We start from the raw sequence: 27,523 nt of genomic DNA, 5'->3' as shown, positions 1-27,523 counted from the left end.
GTTGAAGCTCGCATCCGCTACAAGACCATGGTGCTTGCCTACAGAGCTGTGAGGGGAACGGCACCTCAGTACCTCCAGGCTCTGATCAGGCCCTACACCCAAACAAGGGCACTGCGTTCATCCACCTCTGGCCTGCTCGCCTCCCTACCACTGAGGAAGTACAGCTCCCGCTCAGCCCAGTCAAAACTGTTCGCTGCTCTGGCCCCCCAATGGTGGAACAAACTCCCTCACGACGCCAGGACAGCGGAGTCAATCACCACCTTCCGGAGACATCTGAAACCCCACCTCTTTAAGGAATACCTAGGACAGGATAAGTAATCCCTCTCACCCCCCCCTTTAAGATTTAGATGCACTATTGTAAAGTGACTGTTCCACTGGATGTCAAGGTGAATGCACCAATTTGTAAGTCGCTCTGGATAAGAGCATCTGCTAAATGACTTAAATGTAAATGGTTCTCACTTTCTTTCCCTTACTCAGAACATGACACGGCTAATATTTGCATATGCAGATGGTTGTGCAATTCTCCAAAGGCATCTGAACTTTGAACAGTAGGCTTCCATTTTTCTTTTTTGGTCCACTAAAATGGAATGGGTTATAAAAAAAATTGCACCGTCAACTATGGTTGGGTTCAACCTCTTCAAAGCATGTTTTGCCATTTATTCTAACACATGTACGGTTCTGCACGCAGGACACTCAGTTGCCTTTGGTGCCAGACATTGCATGCCTCACCCAATGGTTGCGCGTAAAGTCGACTGACGCTTACTAAAACACTGATCGGCAACAGATGCTGGCTCAAGGGTGTTTTAATTTTTTCACGGTTTAGTCGAACCTTTCAGGGGTTCGGTAAAATCTGTAGTATTCCCACACACAAGTCATGCTCGCGTCTCAATGTAATCAAGGTGTGAAATTATGCATCTTCAAATACAATATTTGTGTGGTCAATTTGCAGCGTAAAAATTATAATCGGACGCGCGGTTGAATCTACCACTACCCAGGCGTTGAAAAATCTGTCATGCGTAGCAACGCCTGGCCAGAGGAACGAACCTCATCTCAACCTTGCCTGTGGCTGGGGGAGGGGGCTTGTGTGGGAGAAACCAGGAAGAGAAATGGTATGAATATATTTGACAACTTCAACCTCATGTAGCCTGAATAACTAGTGTATTTGACTAATACATTTTACTCGACATAACGGAGACTCACTTGCTTTATGTCAAAGTGAAATAAAAATTTAGAACGATAACCCCAGCTTTGAAACGAAAAAGGTTAAAGTTCACAGGAAGCTGGGGGGCTACCATTTTTCACTGCTGCTTACATTTTAGACGCTAGAGAGGGAGGGGTGGTCGTCGTGGTATTATTTAAATTATCCAGACTATTGAGCTGTACACGTTTTTTTTGTTTTGTTTCGCCACCCCTACTCACTAACAATTGATGTTGAATGAATTCGGCATGGAGAGAATAGCGGAGCAGTCGTGGAATTCTTCATACACCTATCAGGTGAGCAAGCATAGCGCGGAGATGCTACACAACCTCAACATTCAGAGGAAAGATGGAGGCAAGTTTTGCGATGTGATCTTGCGCGTCGGCGAAGAGAGCTTTCCTGCCCACAAGGCGGTACTGGCGGCGTGCAGCGTGTATTTCGAGTCCGTTTTTGGTTGTCAAACGGAGGGCGACGGGGAGGCAAAAGAGCTCGAGATGCATACGATAAGTCCCAAAGTTTTTAAAGATATTTTGGACTTTGCCTACACCTCTAGGATTGTGGTACGATTGGAATGTTTCCCCGAGTTGATGACGGCTGCTAAATTTCTGCTAATGCGTTCTGTCATCGAGATATGCCAAGAAGTAATTAAACAGTCCAATGTAAAAATTCTTGTTCCACCCTCAAGAAGAGGCGACGTCAGTTTATTCCGTGCCACGGGGGGCTCTGAATTTAGTTTCACATTGGCTGTAGACAACTTGTCAAATGGGAATGGCTTGTTTACCAACAATGGGCAGACGCATAATGTGGATGGAAATCGGGCCAATGATACAGTCATGTCGGATGGCAGCCCCCAGTCCTCTATGCCAGTCCTGCAGCCCGTGTCTCCATCAGAGATGACGGGCAACCCGTTCCAAGAAGAGGGCTCTTCGGGTTCCAAGAGAGGCAGGGGGCGACCAAAGAAGGGGACAGTCATGGAACCTATTCATTACAACATCAGCACCTCTGACGTTAAAGAAGACATTGAGCAGATATTTCCTTGTGGAATATGTGGCAAGGCATTTACAGAGGCTGTGCGGTTGAGAAACCACGAAGCGCAGCATGGAGCGTCCAGCCATGGCGCGAGTAGCGGCGACGGCTTGTCTGGCGAGGGAGGCCCTACCTCGATATCGCACCCTGGTCAGCCCGGTCTGTTGGAGAATGGCATGCCATTGCATGGAGGAGTAGGCATAGAAAACAGCCGTAAGCGCGAGAGGACGAGACGTCACGTTGGTTGTGACATTTGTGGGAAGGTGTTCCGGGATGTTTACCACCTGAACCGACACAAGTTGTCTCATTCCGGGGAAAAGCCATATGCTTGCCATGTCTGTGGCCTGCGGTTTAAGCGCAAGGACAGGATGTCATACCATGTCCGGTCACATGATGGATCTGTGGGTAAACCCTACCTCTGTCAAAGCTGTGGAAAGGGGTTTTCCAGGTGAGCTATGGGCAATTATTGTATACTAAAACCACTAGTTCCAGGTGCATTGCCTATTCTATTCTGAAGCATTATGTGATCTGGAGGGAAAATGAATTCATAATCAGTCATCTACTGCTTGCATCTGTCTCAACATGCCTATGTTTGATTTATTCAGGCCAGACCATCTGAATGGACACATCAAGCAGGTTCACACAACAGAGAGACCCCATAAGTGCCAGGTGAGACAATAGCAACAACTGGATCTTCTTAGAAGAGTGGATGTGGATTCTATATTTGTCACAATGAATGAACATCACACTTCAAATCTGTCATTTTGGTATTTGCTTGTTTTAAAAGATTTAGTTGTCATTCTTGTTGATTAGAATATGGTTGAAAGGTTGATGGTAAATGAATAGTTCTGTACGTAACATGTATGAAGGCATATTATTTTACCTGTATTTTCCACCTGTTCTTCAGATTTGTAATGCTTCCTTTGCTACAAGAGATCGCCTGCGGTCCCACCTAGCTTGTCACGAGGACAAGATCCCCTGCCAGATGTGTGGGAAGTACCTCCGAGCTGCGTACATGACCGACCATCTCAAGAAACACAGTGAAGGACCTCACAACTACTGTGGTATATGCAACAAAGGTAACCTTAGGCCTAGGGTGCAGCATCATCACCACATATCTGTCAGGAGAACAGGGCGGGAGCTTCCAATCTATGACTGTGCTATCTTCTTATGTCTTAGATGTTTGTGTTTTTCTTGTTAACCTGCTTCTCTTCCAGCATGGTATTGCCATCTTGCAACAAGGATGATCTACCAAAATGTTTACTATTCAATTCTAACACTGTAGTAACCATCAACTACCTCAGCTGGTGCAAAGCATTTGGGTTGCTTTCTACAGAAGAGCTTGTGAACTGCAATCATGGGCTATTTGCAGATCATAGTTGTAGTGTCTGCATGTGTTGTCCAGTGTTTTTCCCATTTCTTCTTTTTTGTTGGCCTCTGAACATTCTCCTGCTGCCATTCTAATTGACTCTTGTACGCTAATGCGTGTAGTCTCATTAATGTAAAATGTTTTTATCTGGTTAATGAATTATCCAAAATAGAGCTGTCAGCTGCACTTATCAGATACTTGCCAGCAGGCAGTAGCTAGGCTTCCATCCAATTGGTGACAGATTTCATTCAAATTTTTTATTTACCTTTATTTAACCAGGCAAGTCAGTTAACAACAAATTCTTATTTTCAATGACGGCCTAGGAACAGTGGGTTAACTGCTTATTCAGGGGCAGAACGACAGATTTGTACCGTGTCAGCTCGGGGGTTTGAACTTGCAACCTTCCGGTTATAAGTCCAACGCTCTAACCACTAGGCTACCCTGCCGAATAGTCCAGAATCTGCATAAATATAAAATGCACATTTTCCCACCAGTGGTGTGTTTCCACTTGTTGTGTTTAAAAATCAGTGGGTGATGACATAGTGCACAGAAAATGTACTTTTAACGCTAAAGTTTTCATATACCGAATAAAAATCTAAAGTTCAATGTGTTTCCATATCATTAAATAGCAAATGTGGGGGATTGAACTCACAGCCTTCCAATCTCAGGGCGGACACTAACCACAAGGCCACTGATGGATAAGAGCGAGAATATTTGATTAGTTAAACTGCAGTCATCCATCAATCATCATGTCACCAGAATAAAACCCTCAATATTTATTGGAACGGAGCATCAAGGTCACCGCTCACTTTCACCACCCTGTGAAGTTCATCAAAACTCGTTTAATCTGTAGCCTAATAAACTGCATGGTTTCCTAAGTCGCAGTGGGACTCCAAGTTTACTTCAATATGATAGTTATTATATCAATATTTGCGCATAAAGCCGTTTCCACCACCATTTCTCGATTAATTAATTTTACAAACACAAAAAGATCCCACCATGTCGAACGAACATATTAACTGTCGGCATTTATAAAATGTAACCAAACTTCCTGTTTCCATCACAGCTGTCATTACTTTTTCTTTTTATACGGTATGACTTGCATAAAAGCTCTGGATGGAAACATGGTTAGTGCTGATGTTTAATATTTTTAGAAAGGCTTGATTTTGTATGTTAAGGTTTTTAATACTTGTGTCTTACCTTAATGTGTGTACTACTGTAGATGACTGCCCCATATGCAGTTTGTCTCTTGGTCAGAAATTTGGCCCCAAGTCAAGATAATGTATTGGGTTGACTTGCTTATTTTGCCCCGATTTACCTGTCTGGACATGGTGTCATTCTTGTGGTAGGCCTAGATAATGGAGAACAGTGGTTGCGTATTGTTCACTCTTGCTTGTGGTTAGCCTACCTCTTGTTGGTTCATATTCTTCTTTGCCTTTGAAGTTAGATGTGCTTCAGTTTTGCTTTTGAGGGTTGTTACAACATCCAACAGCTCAGCTTAGTTCAACAAAATCATATTATTATCCTTTGTTACCATCTCATATATATCATTGTCTGCATGAAGATCTAAAACAGAATTACACAGCGAAAGGCAGATTTGGGAAAGAGGTGTTTTTTTTGTCCCACTGTCATCTTTGGGTACATGACAACAGAGCGCATCCATTCTCTCCCTGCTGGGTGTGTAGTGCCACTGCCCTTTGTTGTGTTCTTCTCTGGGTCTCCAGGTTTCTCCACTGCGTCCTACCTTAAGGTGCACGTAAAATCGCACCATGGCTCGCCATTGCTCCCCCGTACTGCCCAAGCACACGGTGCCTTCCCTGCGCTGCACGGGGAGCCGCAGATGCACAGCGGCGCCCCCTACCACACGGGACGCCAGTGCACAGTGGAAGGCAAGCAGCTGCCCACCCTGTTCTGCTCCACCCTGCCTCCAAGCATAGGCTATGTCTCTTCTTGCTTTGTGTTGATCATCATCTGCTCTGCTGCTTGTGGGGAAAACCTGCTGCATCTGTTTTTAAAGCCTGGCAAAAACACAAGCATACACAAACATACACATATGCACACAAAGCATATAGGCATTCCTGCCTGCGCAGTGATGCTAACGCTAAAGGATCCATCCCCTCTGTGCCTCCATCAGCTAACAGTAGAGACACTGTCTTCAGAAGCATCATATGTCCAGCAGGCTGATATGGTTGTCCTGGCTGATATTGTGTGTATATAAAGATATTGTTAGGCCCATGGCAGCAGACTTCTTTCTAAATCAGCATGCATGTGTAGTTGTCTGCTTTTCTGCTTGGTTTATATTGTGAAGAGAGAAGGAAACTGAGAGGAAGTTGATTAGGGAACTTCACTTTTTGCATTTTACTAGGCAGAGATGTGAATTAAGCTATCAATAAGGATAACTTTTACTCAATGGGTTAGAATATGTATAGGCCTATTTCTTGAAATAAAAACATGACTTCATCAAGGTAAAAGACACATTTGCAATTGCAGCATTTGGCATTTTCTCTATATGGGGCACTGCCCCCCAGTGGTCAGTTTTGTGATACTGCAGGTTGTCAGGGACTCGCTACAACAAAGAAGTGCATGTATGCCTCCCCATGTTCCCATGGCCTTGTTGCTCTTCAGTCAGGCTCAGACATACACAGAGACTGTGTTTAGCCTTAATAGCCTTAGTGCCATGCTATTCTGTCTGTGTTCAGCATGGCAATGTGAATGCTTTCTGAAAACGCTGTTTGTTGCTTGCTGTCATCTCCATCAACTTGTGGCCGTTGGCCAAATGATGCACTATAATGTTGCATGTCTATTGAATCATACAGTACTGTGCAGTGTTCCTCTGGATTCAATGGAGCTTTTTTCAACTATTATTGCCATGGCAACTAGCAGCAGCCTATGGATTCGGCTGCACAGTACTTCACTCTGGCAGAGAGCGAGAAGGAGTCAAAGCAGTGTGGAGAGTAGGCTTGGGCGTTATACCGTATACTGGGGTATTTAGACATACCAACAGTACCTGGATTATTTTTTTTAGCTGGAGGAGGAGCCCCCACCTCGGCCACCCCGCCTCGAGCTCCAGTTATGCATTTGGTTTGTTAACTTGCTTGCTAAGTGGCTAGATGGCAAGATCAAGCTTATTGTTTACTGCAGAGACAATCAATCCCCTCTTGGATCAAGATCCATGTTCCCCAAATTGGTTTGTGCGACCCTTATGTGCCCTTCCGGTAATGACGTATACCCTGGTATGGTACAGAAACGGTATAAATGTATGAAAATCTGAATATCTCCCAAACCTAGTGGAGAGAGGTTTAGATTCTAGGCTAAAACCTTAATTCAATTCAGTTTTTTAGCTGTAGAAATGGACTTCCTAGTGATTGCCTATCAGATCTAAAATCGTTGCAATGTGGTGGCATGCCAGAATTCTACATCTATTGGAAAACTGCTTTTATTTAGAATAAATCAAGTTGGCTGGCTTGGCAAGTAATACAGGAAAAAGTTTCATTCACTGTTTACAGTTTTGTCTATTATAATCACTGGACAAAGTAAAGCTACTAAATTAGACTTAGTAAGGTCTGGGTAATATCCTGACTACATTGACATATGTATGGTTTCCGCTGGCCTTGTCTGTTGTCTCTGCTGCCCCCTCTCTACTCTCTGTCTGTCTTTGGTGTAGACCTGTGTACCAGTCACCGGCTGCTGGTCACCTTCCCAGAGGCAGATGGTCACTGCTTTCTCCCCCAGGCCGGCCCTCCCTCCCTGGGTCTGCAGCCCGAGCTGCTCCTGGGGAAACCAGGGCCTGGGGGGGCTCCATATTTCTGGGAGTGCCACTCTGCCGGGCCACCTGGGTTTCACCCCCTCCACGAGCCTCTGCCAGGTCAGTATGGGCCAGCAGTAGAGTGGGGGTTGGGGGTTGGGGCGCTAAACAAGGCCTGCTGATTAGACGAGTAACAAGAGTTCCACTGTAAAGAGTTGGTTAGACGAGAAGATAACAACCTCTTGGGGATGCATGTGCATAAAGAGTCAAGGAAATTTGGTTGACGGGATGCATGAGCAAAAGGTTTCCTGGAAATAATCCGCTTAGTTTATGTCAACACGTAAGTAGTTCTGATGTGGTTTTGGTATCATGATTAAAACATGACACCAGTTTTATTTTTTTATTATGATTTCTTTTGTAAAAATTTGGATGATACAATAGCCTTTTTCATATCAGATATTATGGGCCGATATTGTACATTGTTCAATCTGAGCTAAAATAATCTGCCGCATAGTGCTACCAATAAACACCTATGTCCAGGCAGAACATTTTTAAGTGTAAAGAAATTATGACAAAGTGGGTGGTCCTGTGGAATTGTCTTTTTTGCCCCAAACTCACGAGGAAGAAAGACCTTGCTTTCAATGAATAGTGTATAACTATTAGGTAAATGAATGCATATTATATAATTTGAACAAATGGGCCCTCATTTCCTATAATATAAATGAACACCATGTATTTTAAGAATTGCAGAACAATTCTACTTAACATTACTATACTCTTTTTTTTTTTTGTTCTTAACCAATGGGTTTCATGGGAGCAGGTGCTTAGTACACACAGCAGTAAACTGTCCCCTGTTCATGTTGCAGGTGGTGGACGGCAGCTAACCGGAGAGCAGTGCTACCTGCTGGTCTAAATAGACACATTTTGTGTTGCGTGTGCATGGCCTAATTTGAGGTTTTCTCTCCCCTTAAACTTCCTCTGCTTTCTGACTCTCCCTGTGTCCTTTCCCTTTACCCAACCCCACCCTATCAACTCTCCCTCTCCTCCCACCTGTCCTCCACCCCTCCATATCTTCCCCCACCCTATCAACTCTCCCTCTCCTCCCACCTGTCCTCCACCCCTCCATATCCTCCCCCACCCTATCAACTCTCCCTCTCCTCCCACCTGTCCTCCACCCCTCCATATCCTCCCCCACCCTATCAACTCTCCCTCTCCTCCCACCTGTCCTCCACCCCTCCATATCCTCCCCCACCCTATCAACTCTCCCTCTCCTCCCACCTGTCCTCCACCCCTCCATATCCTCCCCCACCCCTCTGTATTTACCTCAGACGGACAGGAGAATGCTGAAAAATGCCCCCATCAAGGAGAATCTGAGGGAGACGAGCCGTTGTTCGGGGATCTGTCCAACGGCGACGAAATTAAGTCTCCGCACAAGTCTGAGGAAGAGGAGCTTGGGACGCCGTTTGACTGCAACGGAGCCTCTACCGATGCTGTGGGAGGGTCGCCACCAGGTGCCGTTAAAGCCAAGACCAGCCAGGACTCTCCAGTGAAGAAGTTCCCTTGCAGCGAGTGCACCCAGACCTTCCGCACCAAGTCTTACCTCAATAAGCACGTCAACAGAGTGCACCATCATGGGGTCCAGAAGAGTCTAGTGGTGAGTGTAGGGTCGGGGTCAGGTCTGGGGGAGCTGGGTCCTTCCCTGGGCTCACCCTTCTCCCCTCAACAGAACATGTCTCTGCTGGAGTCATTTGGCTTCCAGATCGTCCAGTCTGCCTTTGCCTCGACGCTGGTGGACTCTGAGGCAGGACATAGTGGGATGGAGTTGGGGGGGAAGTGACCTGTAGCTCAGTGGGGGGGAAGTGACCAATAGGTTAATGTGGGGGAAAGTGAACCTAGATTTGTGCGGGAAATTTGCCCTAGTTAGGTCTGTTCAGCCTATCAGATGTAAGGGAATGGCATTGTCTATAGACTGCTCTTGGCGTTGTCTATAGACTGCTCTTGGCGTTGTCTATAGACTGCTCTTGGCGTTGTCTATAGACTGCTCTTGGCGTTGTCTATAGACTGCTCTTGGCGTTGTCTATAGACTGCTCTTGGCGTTGTCTATAGACTGCTCTTGGCGTTGTCTATAGACTGCTCTTGGCGTTGTCTATAGACTGCTCTTGGCGTTGTCTATAGACTGCTCTTGGCGTTGTCTATAGACTGCTCTTGGCGTTGTCTATAGACTGCTCTTGGCGTTGTCTATAGACTGCTCTTGGCGTTGTCTATAGACTGCTCTTGGCGTTGTCTATAGACTGCTCTGGCGTTGTCTATAGACTTGGCGTTGTCTATAGACTGCTCTTGGCGTTGTCTATAGACTGCTCTTGGCGTTGTCTATAGACTGCTCTTGGCGTTGTCTATAGACTGCTCTTGGCGTTGTCTATAGACTGCTCTGCTGTTCATGGCATCATCGCTCACTGTTGTTTTATTACATTCTGTGTCATGGAGCTCGCTATTACTATCTATATACAGCATTTCTTTATGAAGACCATTTCAGAGCAGAATATAAAATGTACATTAACATGAATTATTTTAACATTAAGAAACTTAGACAGCAGATTTTAGGAAGCTTGTTATCTTCCTTTTTGATTGTATTTGTATTGTTGTTTATGACATAACCATGCCCTTAAGATCCGTTACCATACACATGCACATATAAGAAAAATCTATTAGTAAATGCTGTTATTATCATGTCTGGAATGGAAATACAGAGTGTGTTTTGTAACCAATGGGTTAGTACATGCGTTCACTGGGTCATTTTGAATTGCTTTGTTATTATCAATATGCTGTTCACAGCTGCAGTGAAACCGTCAAACCCAAGCTTCCCCTTACGTCAGACAGAGCTCCCGAAGGGGAGAGGCTGCAAATGGAACTCTGGTCCAACTCTGAATACAATCATAGTCAATTCTATCAGTTTCTGCAGGGCAAGGATAAAACCCTATGGCTGTTCCATTTGAGAATGTTCTATTCTCTTATTGCAGATTTTTAGAGAACAGATGTATTTGTTAGTCACGTGAAATCAATTCTAGATATTCAACAGGGACCAAGTTCAGGTTTAACTATTAGAAATTGTGAGAAATGTAGAATATATTTTATTAATTTATTGATTGCCCTGTATGCTTTGTGGACAAAGTTTTTGATTATTTTTTATGAGTTGATGTTTGAGATGTCGATGTGTTGTACTGATTTTAGTCTATAAGTTATGCTAGATACAGGAGGCCAACTAGGGAGCAACAGTGAGTGAGTATGTATGCTGAAATATCTGGATGTGTTTGGTGCTCTTTGATATGTGCTTTTGTCCTCCGAATCTAATCAACAAGAAGGCTTTTAGTCTAATTGTTTGTCAGATAATTTTGCTTTATTAGTTTCAGTACATTCCTGCTTTTATTTATCATTATATTGCGATTGTAACGAGTGTATATAACATTCATTCATATGCAGTGAATTCAGAAAGTATTCAGACCGCCTGCATTTTTCCACATTCTGTTACATTACAGACTTATTCTGAAATTGATTTAATTGTTTTTTTCCTTCATCAATCTACACACAATACCCCATAATGAAAATGCAACATTTACATAAGTATTCAGACCCTTTACTTTGTTGACGCACCTTTGGCAGCGATTACAGCCATGAGTCTTCTTGGGTATGACATTACATCTTAGCACACCTGTGTTTGGGGAGTTTCTCTCATTCTCTCTGTAGATCCTCTCAAGCTCTGTCAGGTTGGATGGGGAGTGTTGCTGCACAGGTATTTTCAGATCTCTCCAGAGATGTTCGATCGGGTTCAAATCTGGGCTCTGGATGGGCCACTCAAGGACATTCAGAGACTTGTCCCAAAGCCACTCATGCATTGTCTTGGCTGTGTGTTAGGGTGGTTGTCCTGTTGGAAGATGAACCTTCGCCTCAGTCTGAGGTTCTGAGTGCTCTGGAGCAGGTTCTCATCAAAGATCTCTCTACTTTGCTCTGTTCATCTTTCTCCCCATCCTGACTAGTCTCCCAGTAACTGCCACTGTAAACAATTCCCACAGCATGATGCTGCCACCACCATGCTTCACCATAGGGATGGTGCTAGTTTTCCTCCAGACATGACGTTTGGCATTCAGGCCAAAGAGTTCAATATTGGTTTCATCAGACCAGAGAATCTTGTTTCTGATGGTCTGAGAGTCTTTACGTGCCTTTTGGAAAACTCCAAGCGGGCTGTCGTGCCTTTTACTGAGGAGTGGCTTCTGTCTGGCTACTCTACCATAAAGGCCTGATTGGTGGAATGCTGCAGAAATGGTTGTCCTTCTGGAAGGTTCTCCCATCTCCACAGAGGAACTCTGGAGCTCTTTCAGAGTGACCATCGGGTTCTTGGTCACCTCCCTGACCAAGGCCCTTCTTCCTCGATTGCTCAGTTTGGCCAGGAGGCCAGCTTTAGGAAGAGTCTTGGTGGTTCCAAACTTCTTCCATTTAAGAATGATGGAAGCCACTGTGTTCCTGGGGACCTTGAATGCTGCATACATTTTTTTGGTACCCTTCCCCAGATTTGTGCCTCAACACAATCCTGTCTCGGAGCTATATGGACAATTCCTTTGACCTCATGGCTTGGTTTTTGCTCTGACATGCACTGTCAACTGTGGGACCTTATATTGACAGTTGTGTGCCTTTCCAAATCATGTCCAATCAATTGAATTTACCACAGGTGGACTCCAAGTTGTAGAAACATCTCAAGGATGATCAATGGGAAACAGGATGCACCTGAGTTCAGTTACGAGTCTCATAAACAAACGGTCTGAATACTTATGTAAATATTGTATTTTTTAATGTATTTTTTAATACATTTGCAAACATTTCTAAACCTGTTTTCGCTTTGTCATTATGGGGTATTGTGGAACATTTTGTATTTAATTAATTTTAGAATAAGGCTGTAACGTAACAAAATTGGGCAAAAGTCAAGGGGCTGAATACTTTCGAAAGCATGGCATATAAAAAATGTATATCTCTCTAATGATTGAGTTCATCTTTAGTCGATGAATGGGGATATTTATATATATATATATATATATATATATATATATATAAAATATAAAACTTTTTTCCTTCCTTGCCAAGTTTTGGTGGTGGTTGTTTGGTTTTCCGCACTGTGAGTGCCCATGATCTGCTGTGTACTGTTCTGGACGTAAATGTTTGTTGGGATGAGGTTGTTCACTGGATGGTGACAGAAGTATCCCTGTTCACTGTAGACCTGTGTTCAAATAGTACTTGAAAGCATTTGCTCGAGTCTGGCTGGAGTGACAGCTGGGTGGATTTTGCACTTGTGGGACTCTTCTATTGTGCCAGGTAAGCTAAATCAAATACTATTTGAATCCAGGTCTGGTTCTCTGTGCTGTTACCTTGTTCTGGTAGTGTATACTCTACCAGTTTAGTTCTGCCACCCATGACTTTGACCAATCAGTCTGTTTTAATATCCCCACTGAATAGTGATGCTTTTCACACAGGGGATGGAGTAAAAATCCATTTAAAAAAGGCCTGTTTCTTTGTGTTATTTATTGGATAAGTAAGAGACAATGCTGTTTTTAGAAATATGCTCATATGATATGCAACACTGGTGATCGCCCATACATGCTATTCAATTCATCTGGTGGTATGTTGTTTGTTTATCTCACCTGTTTTGGTAGTTCAATTTATAGGATGTTTTTATTGATTGATTGCTTAGATACTTACCTGTGTTGTTTTCTTGTATTGTTATGTTGGTCTGTTGCAAAGTGCCTTCCCAATACTGATTGTGCACAGCAGTAGATTTGAAATGCGAGATGAAAAAGGACCTATTTCTATAAATGGTCAATCATGCGCAGAGTGAATTGCAATGACACTTTTGTACACATAACATGCACACAAAGAAGATGTACATTTGTATATGTATGTTGGTATTTTATCATTGTACTTGTCAAGATTCTTCAACTTTAAACATTTTTAAGTTACATGTTTTATTAAACCTTTGGACATATTTCAATATAAGCATACTTTTCTATAGACGTCTGTTTTTGTACACTGTTTTTGAGTCTGTCATCTCTGTCTGATTGATACAGAGTTGGGGATGAAATAAATATGTATTTGAAACTGTTCCTGAGTGTGTTATTGTGCCATTGTTTTGGATGAGTTGACTTTGATTTACTTTTCATGACACATCAATGGTTCACTTATTTAGCCATGTCACTGACTGGCGTCAAGCTCTTCATGTGGCCACAAGTAGAAAATTAACGATGTGACTGTGCAGAATAGATTAGTGCAGAATAGAACATTGTAGCGTAAAGGCTACATTATTGATGAAACACAATTTAGTGTAATATACATCTTTATTTTTACTCCCTTCCAGACAGTCAAACGGCACAGACATCTGCTACATACTGGTGGTGACATTCAGGTGTTGGAAAGGACAGACAGATATGTCATTCTTTCCCAGGAACATTGTTTTGTTTTCAGTGTCATGTCATTGGGGTTGATGTCATTGCAGGTTTCAATAAGTTAATAAATACCACACTGACATCAGAAATGGTATTGATCTAATAGGTTTACAGTCATGAAATAGAGGGCCCTAATCTAGTGTCTTGTTGTATAATCAATGATAACATACCATATTGAATCGACATGTTATATCAAGTAGTCCTTACCTAAACATATTTTTCACTTGAATTTCCAGACACAGATTAAGCAGAGCATGTATTTTTTTTAGTCCAGGACTAGGCTTCATCTGTTTCCAGGAAACTGGTCCATTGTTTAACAGCTTTGGGCTTTTAGAAAGAACTGTATAGTACATAAAAAAAATATACACTACCGTTCAAAAGTTTAGGGTCACTTAGAAATTTCACAGAACAGCGCAAACTGGCCCTAACGAAATATAAAGAGTGGGGGGCCCCGGTACACAACTGAGCAAGAGGACAAGTACATTACATGTCTAGTTTGAGAAAGACACCTCACAAGTCTTCAACTGGTAGCTTCATTAAATAGCATCCGCAAAACACCAGTCTCAATGTCAACAGTGAAGAGGCAACTCTGGGATGCTGGCCTTCTAGGCAGAGTTCCTCTGTCCAGTGTCTGTTATTTTGCCCATTTTCAACTTTTCTTTTAATTGGCCAGTCTGAGATATGGCTTTTTCTTTGCTACTCTGCCTAGAAGGCCTGCCTCCCACTCTCTTTCTAAAATGGTTAGAGCCAGTTTGTGCTGTTCTGAGAAGGGAGTACACAGCGTTGTTCCAGAATTTCAGTTTCTTGGCAATTTCTCACATGGAATAGTCTTCATTTCTCAGAACATGAATAGACTGATGAGTTTCAGAAGAAAGTTCTTTGTTTCTGACCATTTTGAGCCTGTAATTGAACCCACAAATGCTGATGCTCCAGGTACTCAACTAGTCTAAAGGCCAGTTGTAATTGCTTCTTTAATCAGCACAACAGTTTTCAGCTGTGCTAACATAATTGCAAAAGGGTTTTCGAATGATCAATTAGCCTTTTAAAATGATAAACTTGGATTAGCTAACACAACGTGCCAATGGAACACAAGAGTGATGGTTGCTGATAATGGGCCTCTGTACGCCTATGTAGATATTCCATTAAGAATCTGCCATTTCCAGCTACAAATGTCATTTACAACATTAACATTGTATTTCTGATCAATTTGATGTTATTTTAATGGACAAAAAAAATGTTTTTCTTTCAAAAACAAGGACATTTCTAAGTGACCCCAAACTTTTGAACGGTAGTGTATACTGTATATACAAATGTTCTCAAAATGTTGTTTCCAAAACAAAGTCAGCCTTTTCGGTGTCTGTCCCCCTATTCTTGTAGTTGAGTTTGTTAAAGTCCTCCATGATCTCCACCATGCTCTTGCCTTTGGTCTCTGGGATGAAGTAGAGCATGAACGCTGAGCTGAACATGCAGTATGCCACAAAGACCAGGAAGCAGAACTGGCCTAGAGCATCCTACATGGGCACATGAATAATGTTAAAGATCAACAGATAACTCACTGGCCAGACAGACAGTAGGATCTCAGAGATATAAAACCGTCAGGGAATGGTAGTCGTTCGGATCACTGATATTAAAGTGTGTGTATGTTGACTTGGAGCAGTATCTTACCACTATGTAGGGGAAGAACATCCCGATGAGGAACAGACCTAGCCAGTTGACGGAGCCGCTGATGACGTAAGCGGACGGTCTCCAGGCCTGCAGAAAGAGATCTGCAGGGAGGGCCATGGACACCCCGGCTAGAAAGATACGAGTACTGTGACAACCAGCTCAGCCTGGCATTAGCTCACTCAATTCCAAATACTCCGAACTGGAATCGTACACGCCAAAATGTGACATAATACAAAAGACATTTATAAGCATAGAGTACTCACAAGGTCCTAGTCCATAAACACAGATGACAGAGAAGATGAGGGCGATGTTAACATAAGGGAACCATGAAAACAGGTCCTGTTGAGAGAGAAAGGACTATGTTAGTTCTCATGTCAGCTGACACAGAAACCCTAAGTGTTGGATTACCTTGATGGACAGCATAACAACAAGGATGGACATGATGACTCCCATCAACAGGTAGCCATAGCCCATCAGCATCTTCCTGCCCGCACGGTCTATCAACAGAGACTGGGACACAACAAGGACAGGAGGTCAATATGGCCACTAAAACAAATGTTATTGTATTGTTCAGTTACAGACAGTGATGTTATTCTCCACTATGACCTCCAGTATGTTATGGTACTCACACAGAGACTGATGGAGATGAGTTCTGTTGTTCCGATGCCAATGGACAGGTAGTGCATATTGTCCTCTGCTACTCCAGATTCACGGAATATGTCAAAAGCGTAGAAATAAATCTATAGAGCAAATTCTGGGTCAATGTGAAGAAGATGAGATGAAAGGAGAATGACAAGATAATATAGAGAATGAGAGGGCTCCCACTTGCAACAGTTACAAGCATTTCTTCTGAAAAAGGAAGGGAATGGATCACCTCTTCACTTCTACGTAGAATGCAGAATAACCTCATCGGGGAAATACAACCTACTGACATTGAACTCGTGACTAAAGGTAGATTCAGTAATTTTGCAGTAAAGGTAGATAGAGTAAAAACAGACTCACTGCGTTAATACCACAAAACTGAACACCGGCACAGGGGATGACCAGAGCCAGCACTTGCCACCTGACACAGCGAGAAGTCAGCACGTCCCACACCGTCTTAGACTTCTGGCCCTGCATGCTCTCCCTCTCCTTCTCCATGTCATCCATCTCCATCTTCAGGTCATCCTCCTGCCACAGCCACTGCAGGGCTATGACAACAACATACACACAAATCACGTTATTCAACAGCAACATCATATATATACACCTCTTCTCGCCATCTCTGATGATATGATGTGTACGGATGTGTTATATTATATGTGTACTGTTATGTTGTACATTATGAAGTGTATTCTGTGTTTGATTATTGTATGGTTAAGATTTGATCCAGGGACATTCTTCCCCCAAAGCCAGCATAACAAATAAAATAAAAATGTCTCACATTATGCATACCTTTTTTTGAGCCCTCTGTGTCGCCTTTGTCGATGTACAGGTAGCGAGGTGCTTCTGGGAAAAAGAGCAGGGTCACAAACTGGATGATGGCAGGGAGGCCACCAAGGGCCATCAGCCAGGGCCACATGTCATCTGTACCCATCACCTCCCTACAGAGAGACAGGGAGGGAAAGGGAGAGATCAAGAGAGACAGAGACAGAGATGGGGTGAGGGAGGGGGGGGGCAGAAAGACAGAGGGAGAGACTTGGTAAGAAATTATTAATTTCAATTTCATAGAGAGCTTTGCCATACAACCATGCTGACCGCTGCACTGTAAGCACAACACAGAGGTCAGAATGCTTGACCAGGCTAGAACAACTAATAATTAAGAGGGTAAAGTAACCTGAGAACAAGGGTTAGGGGTTAAATAACAAGGGTACTGACTTGATGCCAACAATCTGTCCCATGACCTTCCCTATGCTAATAAAGATGGAGCTAGTGAGGGTCAGGAATCCTCTCAGCTTCTTAGGTGAACTCTCGCCCAGGTACATCAGGTGCACACTCAGCCCCATGCCTGAGAGAGAGGACGAGAGAGAGGAGGGAGAGGTGTAAGGCAGGAGATATAGAGAAAGAGTGAAATAAAGAGAGAGAGAGAGAGAAAGAAAGAAAGAAAGAAAGAAAGAGGGGGGAGAGATGGAGGGAAGAGAGTTACAAGAGAAGTAAAAATTAAAATAATACTGCAGGATGCTCCTATGTTCCCACATAGAGTAGACTATACACACAGAAAGGAAAATCAAAGCACAAAACACTTACCAACATTATATCCATAGAGAAATCTGCCCAGCAGGATCATCTCAAAGGACTTGGCCATGAAACTGAATACCATCAGTAGAGCGGCTACAAGGGCCACTATGTTGTTGAACAGCAGGGCTTTCTTCCTGCAAAACAGAAGAGTGAGTGAGTGAGTGAGTGAGTGAGTGAGTGAGTGAGTGAGTGAGTGAGTGAGTGAGTGAGTGAGTGAGTGAGTGAGTGAGTGAGTGAGTGAGTGAGTGAGTGTGTGTGTGTGTGCATGCATGGCCCTTAGTGTCTTACCGGCCGTAGGTGACAGGGAGACTGCCACTGTGGATAGCCCCGACCCATCCTCCTAGACTAAACACAGATACGATGAAAGACCAGATGAGCATGTTGGTGGAATCGTCTACTGGAACCTCATACCTCTCCAGCCAGGTCTGGTTCACAAAGCTCTGTATGTGCTACATGCAGACAGGGAGAGACAGAATGGATTTAATCTGTCCAGTTTAGTTAATGTCAGTGCAGATGGACGAAGCCACTATAGAATATTGAGATGAACCCTGAGTTTTGGCAAGTAAGCTCACTTATAAATCAGGGTTGGGTGGATTACTTGAGAAATGTAATCAGTTACTGTTTATAGATTACATGACAATAAAATTAATTCGTAATGTAATTCATTGGATTACTCAAAATAAATAACATTATCTAATTTCTTTAGGATTACTTCCTTCATAAACCAGCATCTGCCTCTTCAGTTTATGCAGCAGACCGATCAATTTCCTCTAACTTTGCCCACCCAACTCCCCAGCATCTTTGGGTAAGTGCTGGCTCAGCTGCCTGCTGCCTCTTCTTGATAACATGGCATTACTGCTAAAAGGTCAGCTTCACTGTCAAATAGATTGTGGTCAGTAAAAGAGTAAACAGTCATTTGAATATCTTAGACACCCTTAACATAAAAGGCTGGTATGATAAAGACCCTAATAGACAGATGTAACAGATCCAAGAGAAAACAGATTATTTCATGAGTTGGATGACTTTTAAGTCTGTCGTTCTGAATTAAAGTGCTCCAAATTTCTTGTTGTTTTAGGTCAGTCGGTAGTCGGTGAAATTTAACGATGTGTCGTGAGTGTGTCATTTAACGATGAGTCCAACCGGCAGTACGGTACACAGAAGGTTACTCTGGACATGATGGCATGCCGGGCTCTTGTGTCGGCTCAGGACCCCGTATTTCATCTCACTCAGTCAGTGTTTACCTCAAACGTTTTGAATTTACCCCCCTATGAGTATACAATGTCATAACATAAAATAGTCTAGACATTATTTTCTCTATCTTTATTATCATGAAATAGCCTACCCCAAAGATGTCATGAGTCATCTTACACTATGTAGAATTGCCCAAACATTTCTTTGGGCCCCCAAATGAAATATAATTATGATTCTATATTTAACGTATCTCAATGAGCAGTAATTAAAGTATGCCCAAATGCAGGGACCTGTCAGCATTCTTGACGTACACTTCTTCCAAGTTTTGCTGGTGCAACTACTTATTTAAATCTGATATGCCTAGTTGTCTTTGCAAAATAATGAGGCATTTTCCTGGACAGTGTTTATTTTAAGTCATAAAACTTTTGAAAAGGCTATATTGAAACGCCCTTTGCCTCAAGTATTTTGTTTTGTTTGTCCTTTTAGTACTTCAAACCAACATTCAAAGCATTCTGAATACTCCTGACTTGTGCTTTTATTTAATTTAAATTTAACTCTGGTCACAGGCCTCAGAATTGACCAATTAATAGCTGTTTTACAAAAAAATAAGCATGTGCTCATAGACCTTAGTGCCACTTTTGACACCATCAATTACCACATTATTTTGGAGAGATTGGAAACCTTAGTTGGTCTACACAGACAAGTTCTTGCCAGTTTAGATCTCATCTGTCGGAAATATATCAGTTTGTCTCTGTGGATAGTTTGTCCTCTAACAAATAAATTGTACATTTCAGTGTTCCTCAAGGTTCTGTTTTAGGACCACTATTGTTTTCAGTAAATATATCTTGATGATGTCATTTGAAAACACATTGTCAACTCACACAGCTGTACTTTTCGATGAAACATGGTGAAGCCCCAAAATTGCCTACCCTGGAAGACTGTGTTTCAGACTTAAGTAAGTGGATGGTGGCAAATGTTTTACTTTTAAACAGAGATGCCTGTTCTAGGTCCCAAGAAACCAAGAGATCAAGAGATCTGATCTGACAATTAGTCTTGACGGTTGTAGTCGTCTCAAAAAAAACTGGGAATAACCTCAGCATTACTCTGGATCCTGATCTCTCTTTTGACGAACATAAAGAATATTTCAAGGACAGTTTTTTTCCATCTTCGTAACATTGCAAAAACTGGAAAATTATACAGAAAAGCTAATCCATGCTTTTGTCCCTTCTAGACTAGACTACTGCAATGCTCGGATAAAACATTAAATACATTTCAGTTAATGATAAATATGTCTGCTAGAATCTTGACTAGAACCCCAACATTTGATCGTATTACTCCAGCGTTATCCTCTCTACACTGGCTTACTGTTATGGCTTGGGGTGATTTCAAGGTTTTAGTGCTAACCTACAAAGCATTACATGGACTTGCTCCTAACTATCTCTCCGATTTGGTCCTGCCGTACATACTTACACGTACGCTACATTCACAAGACGCAGGCCTCCTTATTATCCCTAGAATTTATTAGCAAACAGCAGGAGGCTTAAGCTTTCTCATACAGAGATCAATTTTTATGGAATGGTCTGCCTATCCATGTGAAAGACACAGACTCGGTGTCGACATTTAAGTCTTTACTGAAGACTCATCTCTTCATTAGGTCCTATGATTGAGTGTAGCCTGGTCCAAGGGTGCTAAGGTGAACAGCAAGGCACTGGAATGATGAACCGCCATTACTGCTTCTGCCTGGCCGGCTCCCCTCTCTCCACTGGGATTCTCTGCCTCTGACCCTATTAAGGAGGCTGAGTCACTGGCTTACTAGTGCCATTTACATGCCGTCCCTAGGAGGGGTGCTTCATGTCATGCCAGTCTTTTTTGCACTATACTCGACTTGAGTGAGTTGAGTCACTGATGTGATCTGCCTGTATGGTCTTGCGCCCTCTCGGGCTCGTGCAGTGGAGGAGATTGTCGTGGGCTATAGTCAGCCTCGTCTCAGGGTAGTAAGTTAGTGGTCTGTTGATATCCCTCTAGTGGTGTGGGGGCTGTGCTTTGGCAAAGTGGGTGGGGTTATATCATGCCTGGTTGGTCCTGTCCGGGGGTGTCGTCGGACGGGGCCACAGTGTCCCCCGATCCCCCCGTCTCAGCCTCCAGTATCTATGCTGCAATAGTCTATGTGCCGGGGGGCTAGGGTCAGTCTGTTATATCTGGTGTAATTCTCCTGTCTTATCTGGTGTCCTGTGTGAATCTAAGTATGCTCCCTCTAATTCTCTTTCTCCCTCCCCTCCCCTCCCGGAGGATGTGAGCCCTAGGACCATGCCTCAGGACTACCTGGCCTGATGACTCCTGGCTGTCCCCAGTCCACCTGGTCGTGCTTCTGCTCCAGTTTCAACTGTTCTGCCTGAGGCTATGAAAACCTGACCTGTTCAGTGGATGTGCAACCTTGTCCCAGACCTGCTGTTTTAGACTCCCTCTCTTTCTCTGTCTTGATCCCTTTCACTCTCTTTCTCTCTCTTTCTCTCTTTCTCTCTCTTTCTCTCTCTTTCTCTCTCTTTAGCACCTGCTGATGTGACATCTGAATGCTCGGCTATGAAAAGCCAAATGACATTTACTCCTGATTATTATTTGACCCTGCTGGTCATCTATGACCGTTTGAACATTCTGAAGAACAATCTGGCCTTAATGGCAATGTACTCTTATAATCTTCACCCGGAACAGCCAGAAGAGGACTGGCCACCCATCAGAGCCTAATTCCTCTCCAGGTTTCTTCCTATGTTCCTGCCTTTCTAGGGAGTTTTTCCTATCCACTGTGCTTCTACATCTGCATTACTTGCTGTTTGAGGTTTTAGGCTGGGATTCTCTGTAAGCACTGGGTGACCTCTGCTGATGTAAAGGGGCTTTATAAATACATTTCATTGATTGATTTGATTGAAGTTTGGGGCAAATCCGACACAACACATCAATGAGTACAACTCTTCATATTGGTGGTTGCTGCATCATGTTATGGGTATGCTTGTCATCTGCAAGGAGTAGGGTGTTTTTTGTATGATAACAAGAATGGAATAGAGCTAAGAACAGACAAAATCCTAGAGGAAAACCTGGTTCAGTCTACTTTCCAACAGACACTGGGAGACAAATTTACCTTTCAGCAGGACAATAACCTAAACCACGAAGCAAAATATACACTGGAGTTTCTTACCAAGACAACATTGAATGTTCCTGGGTGGCCTAGTTACAGTTTAGACTTAAATCGGTTTGAAAATCTATAGCAAGACTTGAAAATGTCTGTCCAGCAATGATCAACAACTGACTTTACAGAGCTTGAAGAATTAAAACAAATAATATTAGCAAATATTGCACAATCTAATGTGCAAAGCTCTTACAGACTTACCCAGAAAGACTCACAGCTGTAATTACTGCCAAAGGTGATTCTAACATGCACTGACTCAGGGGGTTGAATACTTATCTAATCAAGATAAATTAGAGTTTTATTTTTCATATTCTTTTACTTTGACATTACAGAGTTTTTTGTGTAGATCATCGAAAAAACTGTGACACAACAAAATGTGGAAAAAGTATAATTTACCTCGTACCTCTGCACATCGACTCAGTACTGGTACCCCGTGTACTCTCTCTTAGCCAATATATCACTACTCATTGTGTATTTATTATTAATTTTATCATTACATGTTATTACTTCTCAATTTAATTTTCTTCTTCTCATTGTTGGGAATGGCCCATAACATTTCACTGTGAATGATGTAAATATACATTTTCACAAAGTTTGCTGCTTCAGTCTCTTTAGATATTTTTGTCAGATGTTACTATGGAATACTGAAGTATAATTACAAGCATTTCATAAGTGTCAAATACTTTTATTGACAATTTCATGAAGTTGATGCAAAGAGTCAATATTTGCAGTGTTGACCCTTCTTTTTCAAGACCTCTGCAATCCGCCCTGGCATGCTGTCAATTAACTTCTGAGCCACATCCTGACTGATGGCAGCCCATTCTTGCATAATCAATGCTTGGAGTTTATCAGAATTTGTGGGTTTTTGTTTGTCCATCCGCCTCTTGAGGATTGAACACAAGTTCTCAATGGGATTAAGGTCTGGGGAGTTTCCTGGCCAAAATATCAATGTTTTGTTCCCCGAGCCACTTAGTTATCACTTGTCGTGGAAGATTCAGAATTTGTTGGTAACATATGTAAGATATTTTATATTCATCAAATGTGTGTAAGTTACTTCTCATCAGAATGGTATTTTTGTATAATACTGTGGCAGGGTTGCAGTTATCTGTTCTATGTCAAGACTAGAGAGGGGAGAGGTCAAAGTGTCATCATGTGTAAACATATCATCATGTGTAAACATATCTTTTACTCCCTACCTTTTTCTAGTGGGGAAAGGAGGGTGGCATTGTCTGGAATCATTCTCATGCTCCCTTTTATCTTAACCTATAGCCTCACTCTCCTCTCCGTGAGCTTGTCCAGGATTGGTTGTATTTAGAATTGGTTGTATCTAAATGACAATTTGATATATGCCTGTTGATATGGAGGATTGGTTTATGGTTCTGGGGTTTGAGTAAGGAGACAAAGCTGAATGATTTATTATGTCTATGCTGTCTGACTATGTGTGTTCTTTGCTATTAAAGGATCTCAGTTGCATTGTAAGGGGGCTCTCAGAGAATTCACTGAGAGACACTGAATTACCTGAGAGTCACAGGATTGTGATAGAGCTCATATAATTAAAGATGGACTTTGATAACTAACTCTGACTTGTGTGTGTGGTTTGCTCCCATGATTTGGTAAATAGCGGAAATTTCCACGACACACTTTTGCCTTATGGCAAGGTGCTCCATCATGCTGGAAAGGCATTGTTCATCACCAAACTGTTCCTAGAGGGTTGGGAGAAGTTGCTCTCGGAGGATGTGTTGGTACCATTCTTTATTCATGGATGTGTTCTTAGGCAAAATTGTGAGTGAGCCCACTCCCTTGACTGAGAAGCAACCCCACACATGAATGGTCTCAGGATGCTTTACTGTTGGCATGACACAGGACTGATGGTAGTGATCACCTTGTCTTCTCCGGCCAAGCTTTTTTCCGGATGCCCCAATCAATCGGAAAGGGGATTCATCAGAGAAAATTACTTTACCCCAGTCCTCAGCAGTCCAATCCCTGTACCTTTTGCAGAATATCATTTTGTCCCTGAGGTTATTCCTGGACAGAAGTGGCTTCTTTGCTGCCCTTCTAGACACCAGAACAGCCTCCAAAAGTATTCGCCTCACTGAGCGTGCAGATGCACTCACACCTGCCTGCTGCCATTCCTGAGCAAGCTCTGTACTGTTGATGCCCCGATCCCGCAGCTGAATCAATTTTAGGAGATGGTCCTGGCGCTTGCTGGACTTTCTCGGGCGCCCTAAAGCCTTCTTCACAACAATTGAACCGCTCTCCTTGATGCCCTTGATGATCTGATAAATGGTTGATTGAGGTGCAATCTTACTGGCAGCAATATCCTTGCCTGTGAAACCCGTTTTGTGCAAAGCAACGATGACGGCACGTGTTTCCTTGCAGGTAACAATAGTTGCCAGAGGATGAACAATGATTCCAAGCACCACCCTCATTTTGAAGCTTCCAGTCTGTTATTCGAACTCAATCAGCATGACAGAGTGATCTCCAGCCTTGTCCTCCTCAACACTCACACCTGTGTTAACGAGAGAATCACTGACATGATGTCAGCTGGTCCTTTTGTGGCAGGGCTGAAATGCAGTGGAAATGTTTTTTGCCGATTCAGATCATCTGCATGGCAAAGAGTGACTTTGCAATTAATTGCAATTCATCTGATCACTCTTCATAACATTCTGGAGTATATGCAAATTGCCATCATACAAACTGAGGCAGCAGACTATGTGAAAATTAATATTTGTGTCATTCTCAGAACTTTTGGCCACAACTGTACATAGTCATTGAACTCTGGTCACTTTAATGTTTACATACTGTTTAATCCACTATATGTTTATACTGTAAACTCTTAGAAAGAAGCGGAAATATCCATTTTAGGTTCTAGATAGCATCTTTTTTTCTCAGAGTGTAGTCACCTCTTATCCTGTATAACTACTGCTGTATACACCGTTTCTATGCATGTACTGTCCATACTGTATAGAGATATGTAGACACACCATACTATGGACTCTGACATTGCTCGTTCTGATATTTCTTAATTTGACTTTTTTAATTTGGGACTTTTTCAAATTAATTGCGTATTGTTTTGTTTTTCTAGGTATCATTACTACACTGCCGGAGCTAGGAACACAAGCATTTACCTGCACCTGCGATAACATCTGCAAATCTGTGTACGCGACCAATAAACTTTGGTTTGATTTGACCCTGCTAATGATGTCTAAAGCAACATGGTATACTTCAAATACTCCAACAACAGTCCTGTAGCCTCAACCCCACCATGTTTCTTTCTGTCTGCTCACATGATATGACAATACACAGTCGGGTCTGTATAAATTAGATTGGAGAAAAAGCTGCTGCTGATGAACTGTTGATCACAGTGCTATCCATTAGGATTAGGTCACTCCCTCCTCTAGCTGGGAAGTGATACGATATCTCCCTGTTCTCCTGGGAAACTGGACACTTTACTCTCTCACACTTTGTATGCACCCTGCTGTTTGCACCTTTTGATATACACTCAATTGAAAAATTGCAATACTGTAATACTGTAGTGTAATTTTGACATATCAATGTAATAACAATAATAATAATTGCATTTTCTTACTTTAAAGCAAATTTGTGCTCCTATAGGTTTTTCTTTGTGATATCTTTACAGGCTCAGTCACATGTCAACAGGCAAGGAAGTATCAATCTTAAATCAGATTTTGTCTTCACTTTTATCCCTCAATGCTATTCCTCATTATCAAGTTTATATTAAACTCCTTAGAGCTGACCATCAGACAGCTTTCTTACCTCTGCTGGAGAAGACATGATGGAAACGTGCATCCCATATTGAAATGATCCCCCAATTCCCAATACCAACGTCAACAGGTAAAGCCTCCAGTACTGCATCTAGAATATAAACAAGGATGTCTTACAGTAATTAAGAATTCTAAACTGAGTTATGTTTCAATGAAACAAAGAGCAATATTACAGACATGATAGAAGTTTGATAGATTACAGTCAACAGTCAAATAAAGTGTGCAAAGTTGTTTAACTCAACAATTGTGTTTACATTTTTTTTGTAATTGTAGGATGTCTCTCAGTATAAACAACATAGGAGTAGAAATGGCAGATTGCAGAGTCTCTTTTTTAAAACTATTTATTGAATAATTTCAGTATGAGCCTCATCATCAATTATATGAGTGATGTGTTGTTGTCTTACCAGATCATTGAGTGCTTTTCCCATCTTTCCGTCTGAGGCTCACCTGGATGCTGTCTGGAACAGCAGAACAGGTGGACAGTTGGTTGATCGCCTGCTGCTGCTGAGGGAGATGGAGGGACACAAACACCAAGGAACATTTATCCCCACCGATACCACAGTCCTGTCCCCGAAACTGTTATTAATCACATCGTCTGGGTTGTAGTGGAAGAAAACCTTGCTGGAGAGGAGGAGGAGAGAAAGTGAGGGATGGGGGGGGGTAGAGAAAGCGCAGATTAGTGATCACTGAACAGTGAGAGGAACAGAGGAACAGGACTGAACCAGGAACATCTTACTGGTCCAAACTGGATCTCACCAGATTCCTTCCCAAGGATAACAAGCCCTGGCCTTGTGACTCCATCCTGTTTGTTTTTACTCCGGTTTGGTATTAGGTTTAATATTCACAAGAGATGGATGGTTAGGAAGGTGTCTTGATAAAACAGGAATAACTTACTTATTGTTCTGTGAGTCACTGACTGAACACATCAATGTGGAAGCTGAACAGGACGGGTGCTGCCCAGTTCCAGTTTAACATTGATCACTTTGTAAGGAATAAAGAAAAGTCATTTCCAAATCTTCTGGTTGATACTGTATGTTTTGTATTGTAAAAATATTGTGCATTGTTTTTAAGTTGCCTTTCGATTGTTTGTGTTGTTTTGATTACTGAGTATCAAGCAGTACATTGTCCTGTACTGGTGATTGTTATTGGCAACATTGTCCCGTACTGGTGATTGTTATTGGAAATAAACTAAAAGAGAATTGATCATTAAAAAGAATAAAGAAACAGGCTAAGGCTATTCTCCAATTATGTACGGTACTTCTGACCTGATATACTAACACGAGATGAGAATAAAACATGTACTTTATCATTCAATCATTTTCATGTGGATATGACAAATATAGTATATCTAGCAGTTCATTTTTATAACTATTATCTAGCGAATGTGATAAAAAATAATATTGAAAATATGTTTGTTATTATTGCTGTATGTACTGATAGCTATTTACTGATCCAAATTAGATCATTTGATATTCTAATTGTTGGCATATGAATGCACTATTTATTATTTACAAAAACCTGTGTGATGCTAATTTAGTTGATGATAAAAAAGCCAATGTACCAGACCGATAGTAAAATTTCCTGCCATGATAAAGAACATGAAATGACATGGGGGTCTCCCTTTATGTCCAGTGTTTAGCATATTGTGTAATCAGTTAGTTTAT

General features: G+C 42.3%; 2 protein-coding genes across 4 annotated transcripts; one reads left to right on the top strand and one right to left on the bottom strand.

The window, feature by feature from the left end:
- The first annotated feature begins 1,124 nt into the window (after nt 1-1,124).
- On the top strand, nt 1,125-9,636 carry patz1 (POZ/BTB and AT hook containing zinc finger 1). Of its 3 annotated transcripts, none has more exons than XM_046341367.1 (5): nt 1,125-2,672; nt 2,830-2,893; nt 3,132-3,303; nt 7,258-7,458; nt 8,667-9,636. In XM_046341367.1, exons 1-5 carry the CDS (start codon nt 1,429-1,431, stop codon nt 9,173-9,175), a joined length of 2,190 nt encoding a protein of 729 aa, XP_046197323.1. In that variant the 5' UTR covers nt 1,125-1,428; the 3' UTR covers nt 9,176-9,636. The 3 variants fall into 3 exon arrangements, with proteins under 3 accessions (XP_046197323.1, XP_046197334.1, XP_046197329.1); XM_046341378.1 differs by lacking the exon at nt 7,258-7,458 and adding an exon at nt 5,318-5,470; XM_046341373.1 differs by lacking the exon at nt 7,258-7,458.
- Nucleotides 9,637-15,005: 5,369 nt separating this feature from the next.
- On the bottom strand, nt 15,006-26,524 carry LOC124019234 (solute carrier family 2, facilitated glucose transporter member 11-like). The gene is made up of 12 exons (XM_046334638.1): nt 26,264-26,524; nt 25,852-25,950; nt 17,991-18,151; nt 17,712-17,836; nt 17,343-17,472; nt 16,920-17,068; nt 16,488-16,675; nt 16,115-16,225; nt 15,894-15,995; nt 15,749-15,824; nt 15,486-15,613; nt 15,006-15,331 (listed from the first exon to the last, which is right to left on the bottom strand). The coding sequence occupies exons 1-12, from the start codon at nt 26,285-26,287 to the stop codon at nt 15,137-15,139; spliced, it is 1,488 nt and encodes a 495-aa protein (XP_046190594.1). The 5' UTR covers nt 26,288-26,524; the 3' UTR covers nt 15,006-15,136.
- Between the last annotated feature and the right edge of the window lie 999 nt (nt 26,525-27,523).

The sequence above is a fragment of the Oncorhynchus gorbuscha genome, linkage group LG03, assembly GCF_021184085.1.
Source record: "Oncorhynchus gorbuscha isolate QuinsamMale2020 ecotype Even-year linkage group LG03, OgorEven_v1.0, whole genome shotgun sequence".
In the NCBI taxonomy this organism is placed as follows: Eukaryota; Metazoa; Chordata; class Actinopteri; order Salmoniformes; family Salmonidae; genus Oncorhynchus; species Oncorhynchus gorbuscha.
This window is presented reverse-complemented; position numbering and strand designations above follow the sequence as displayed.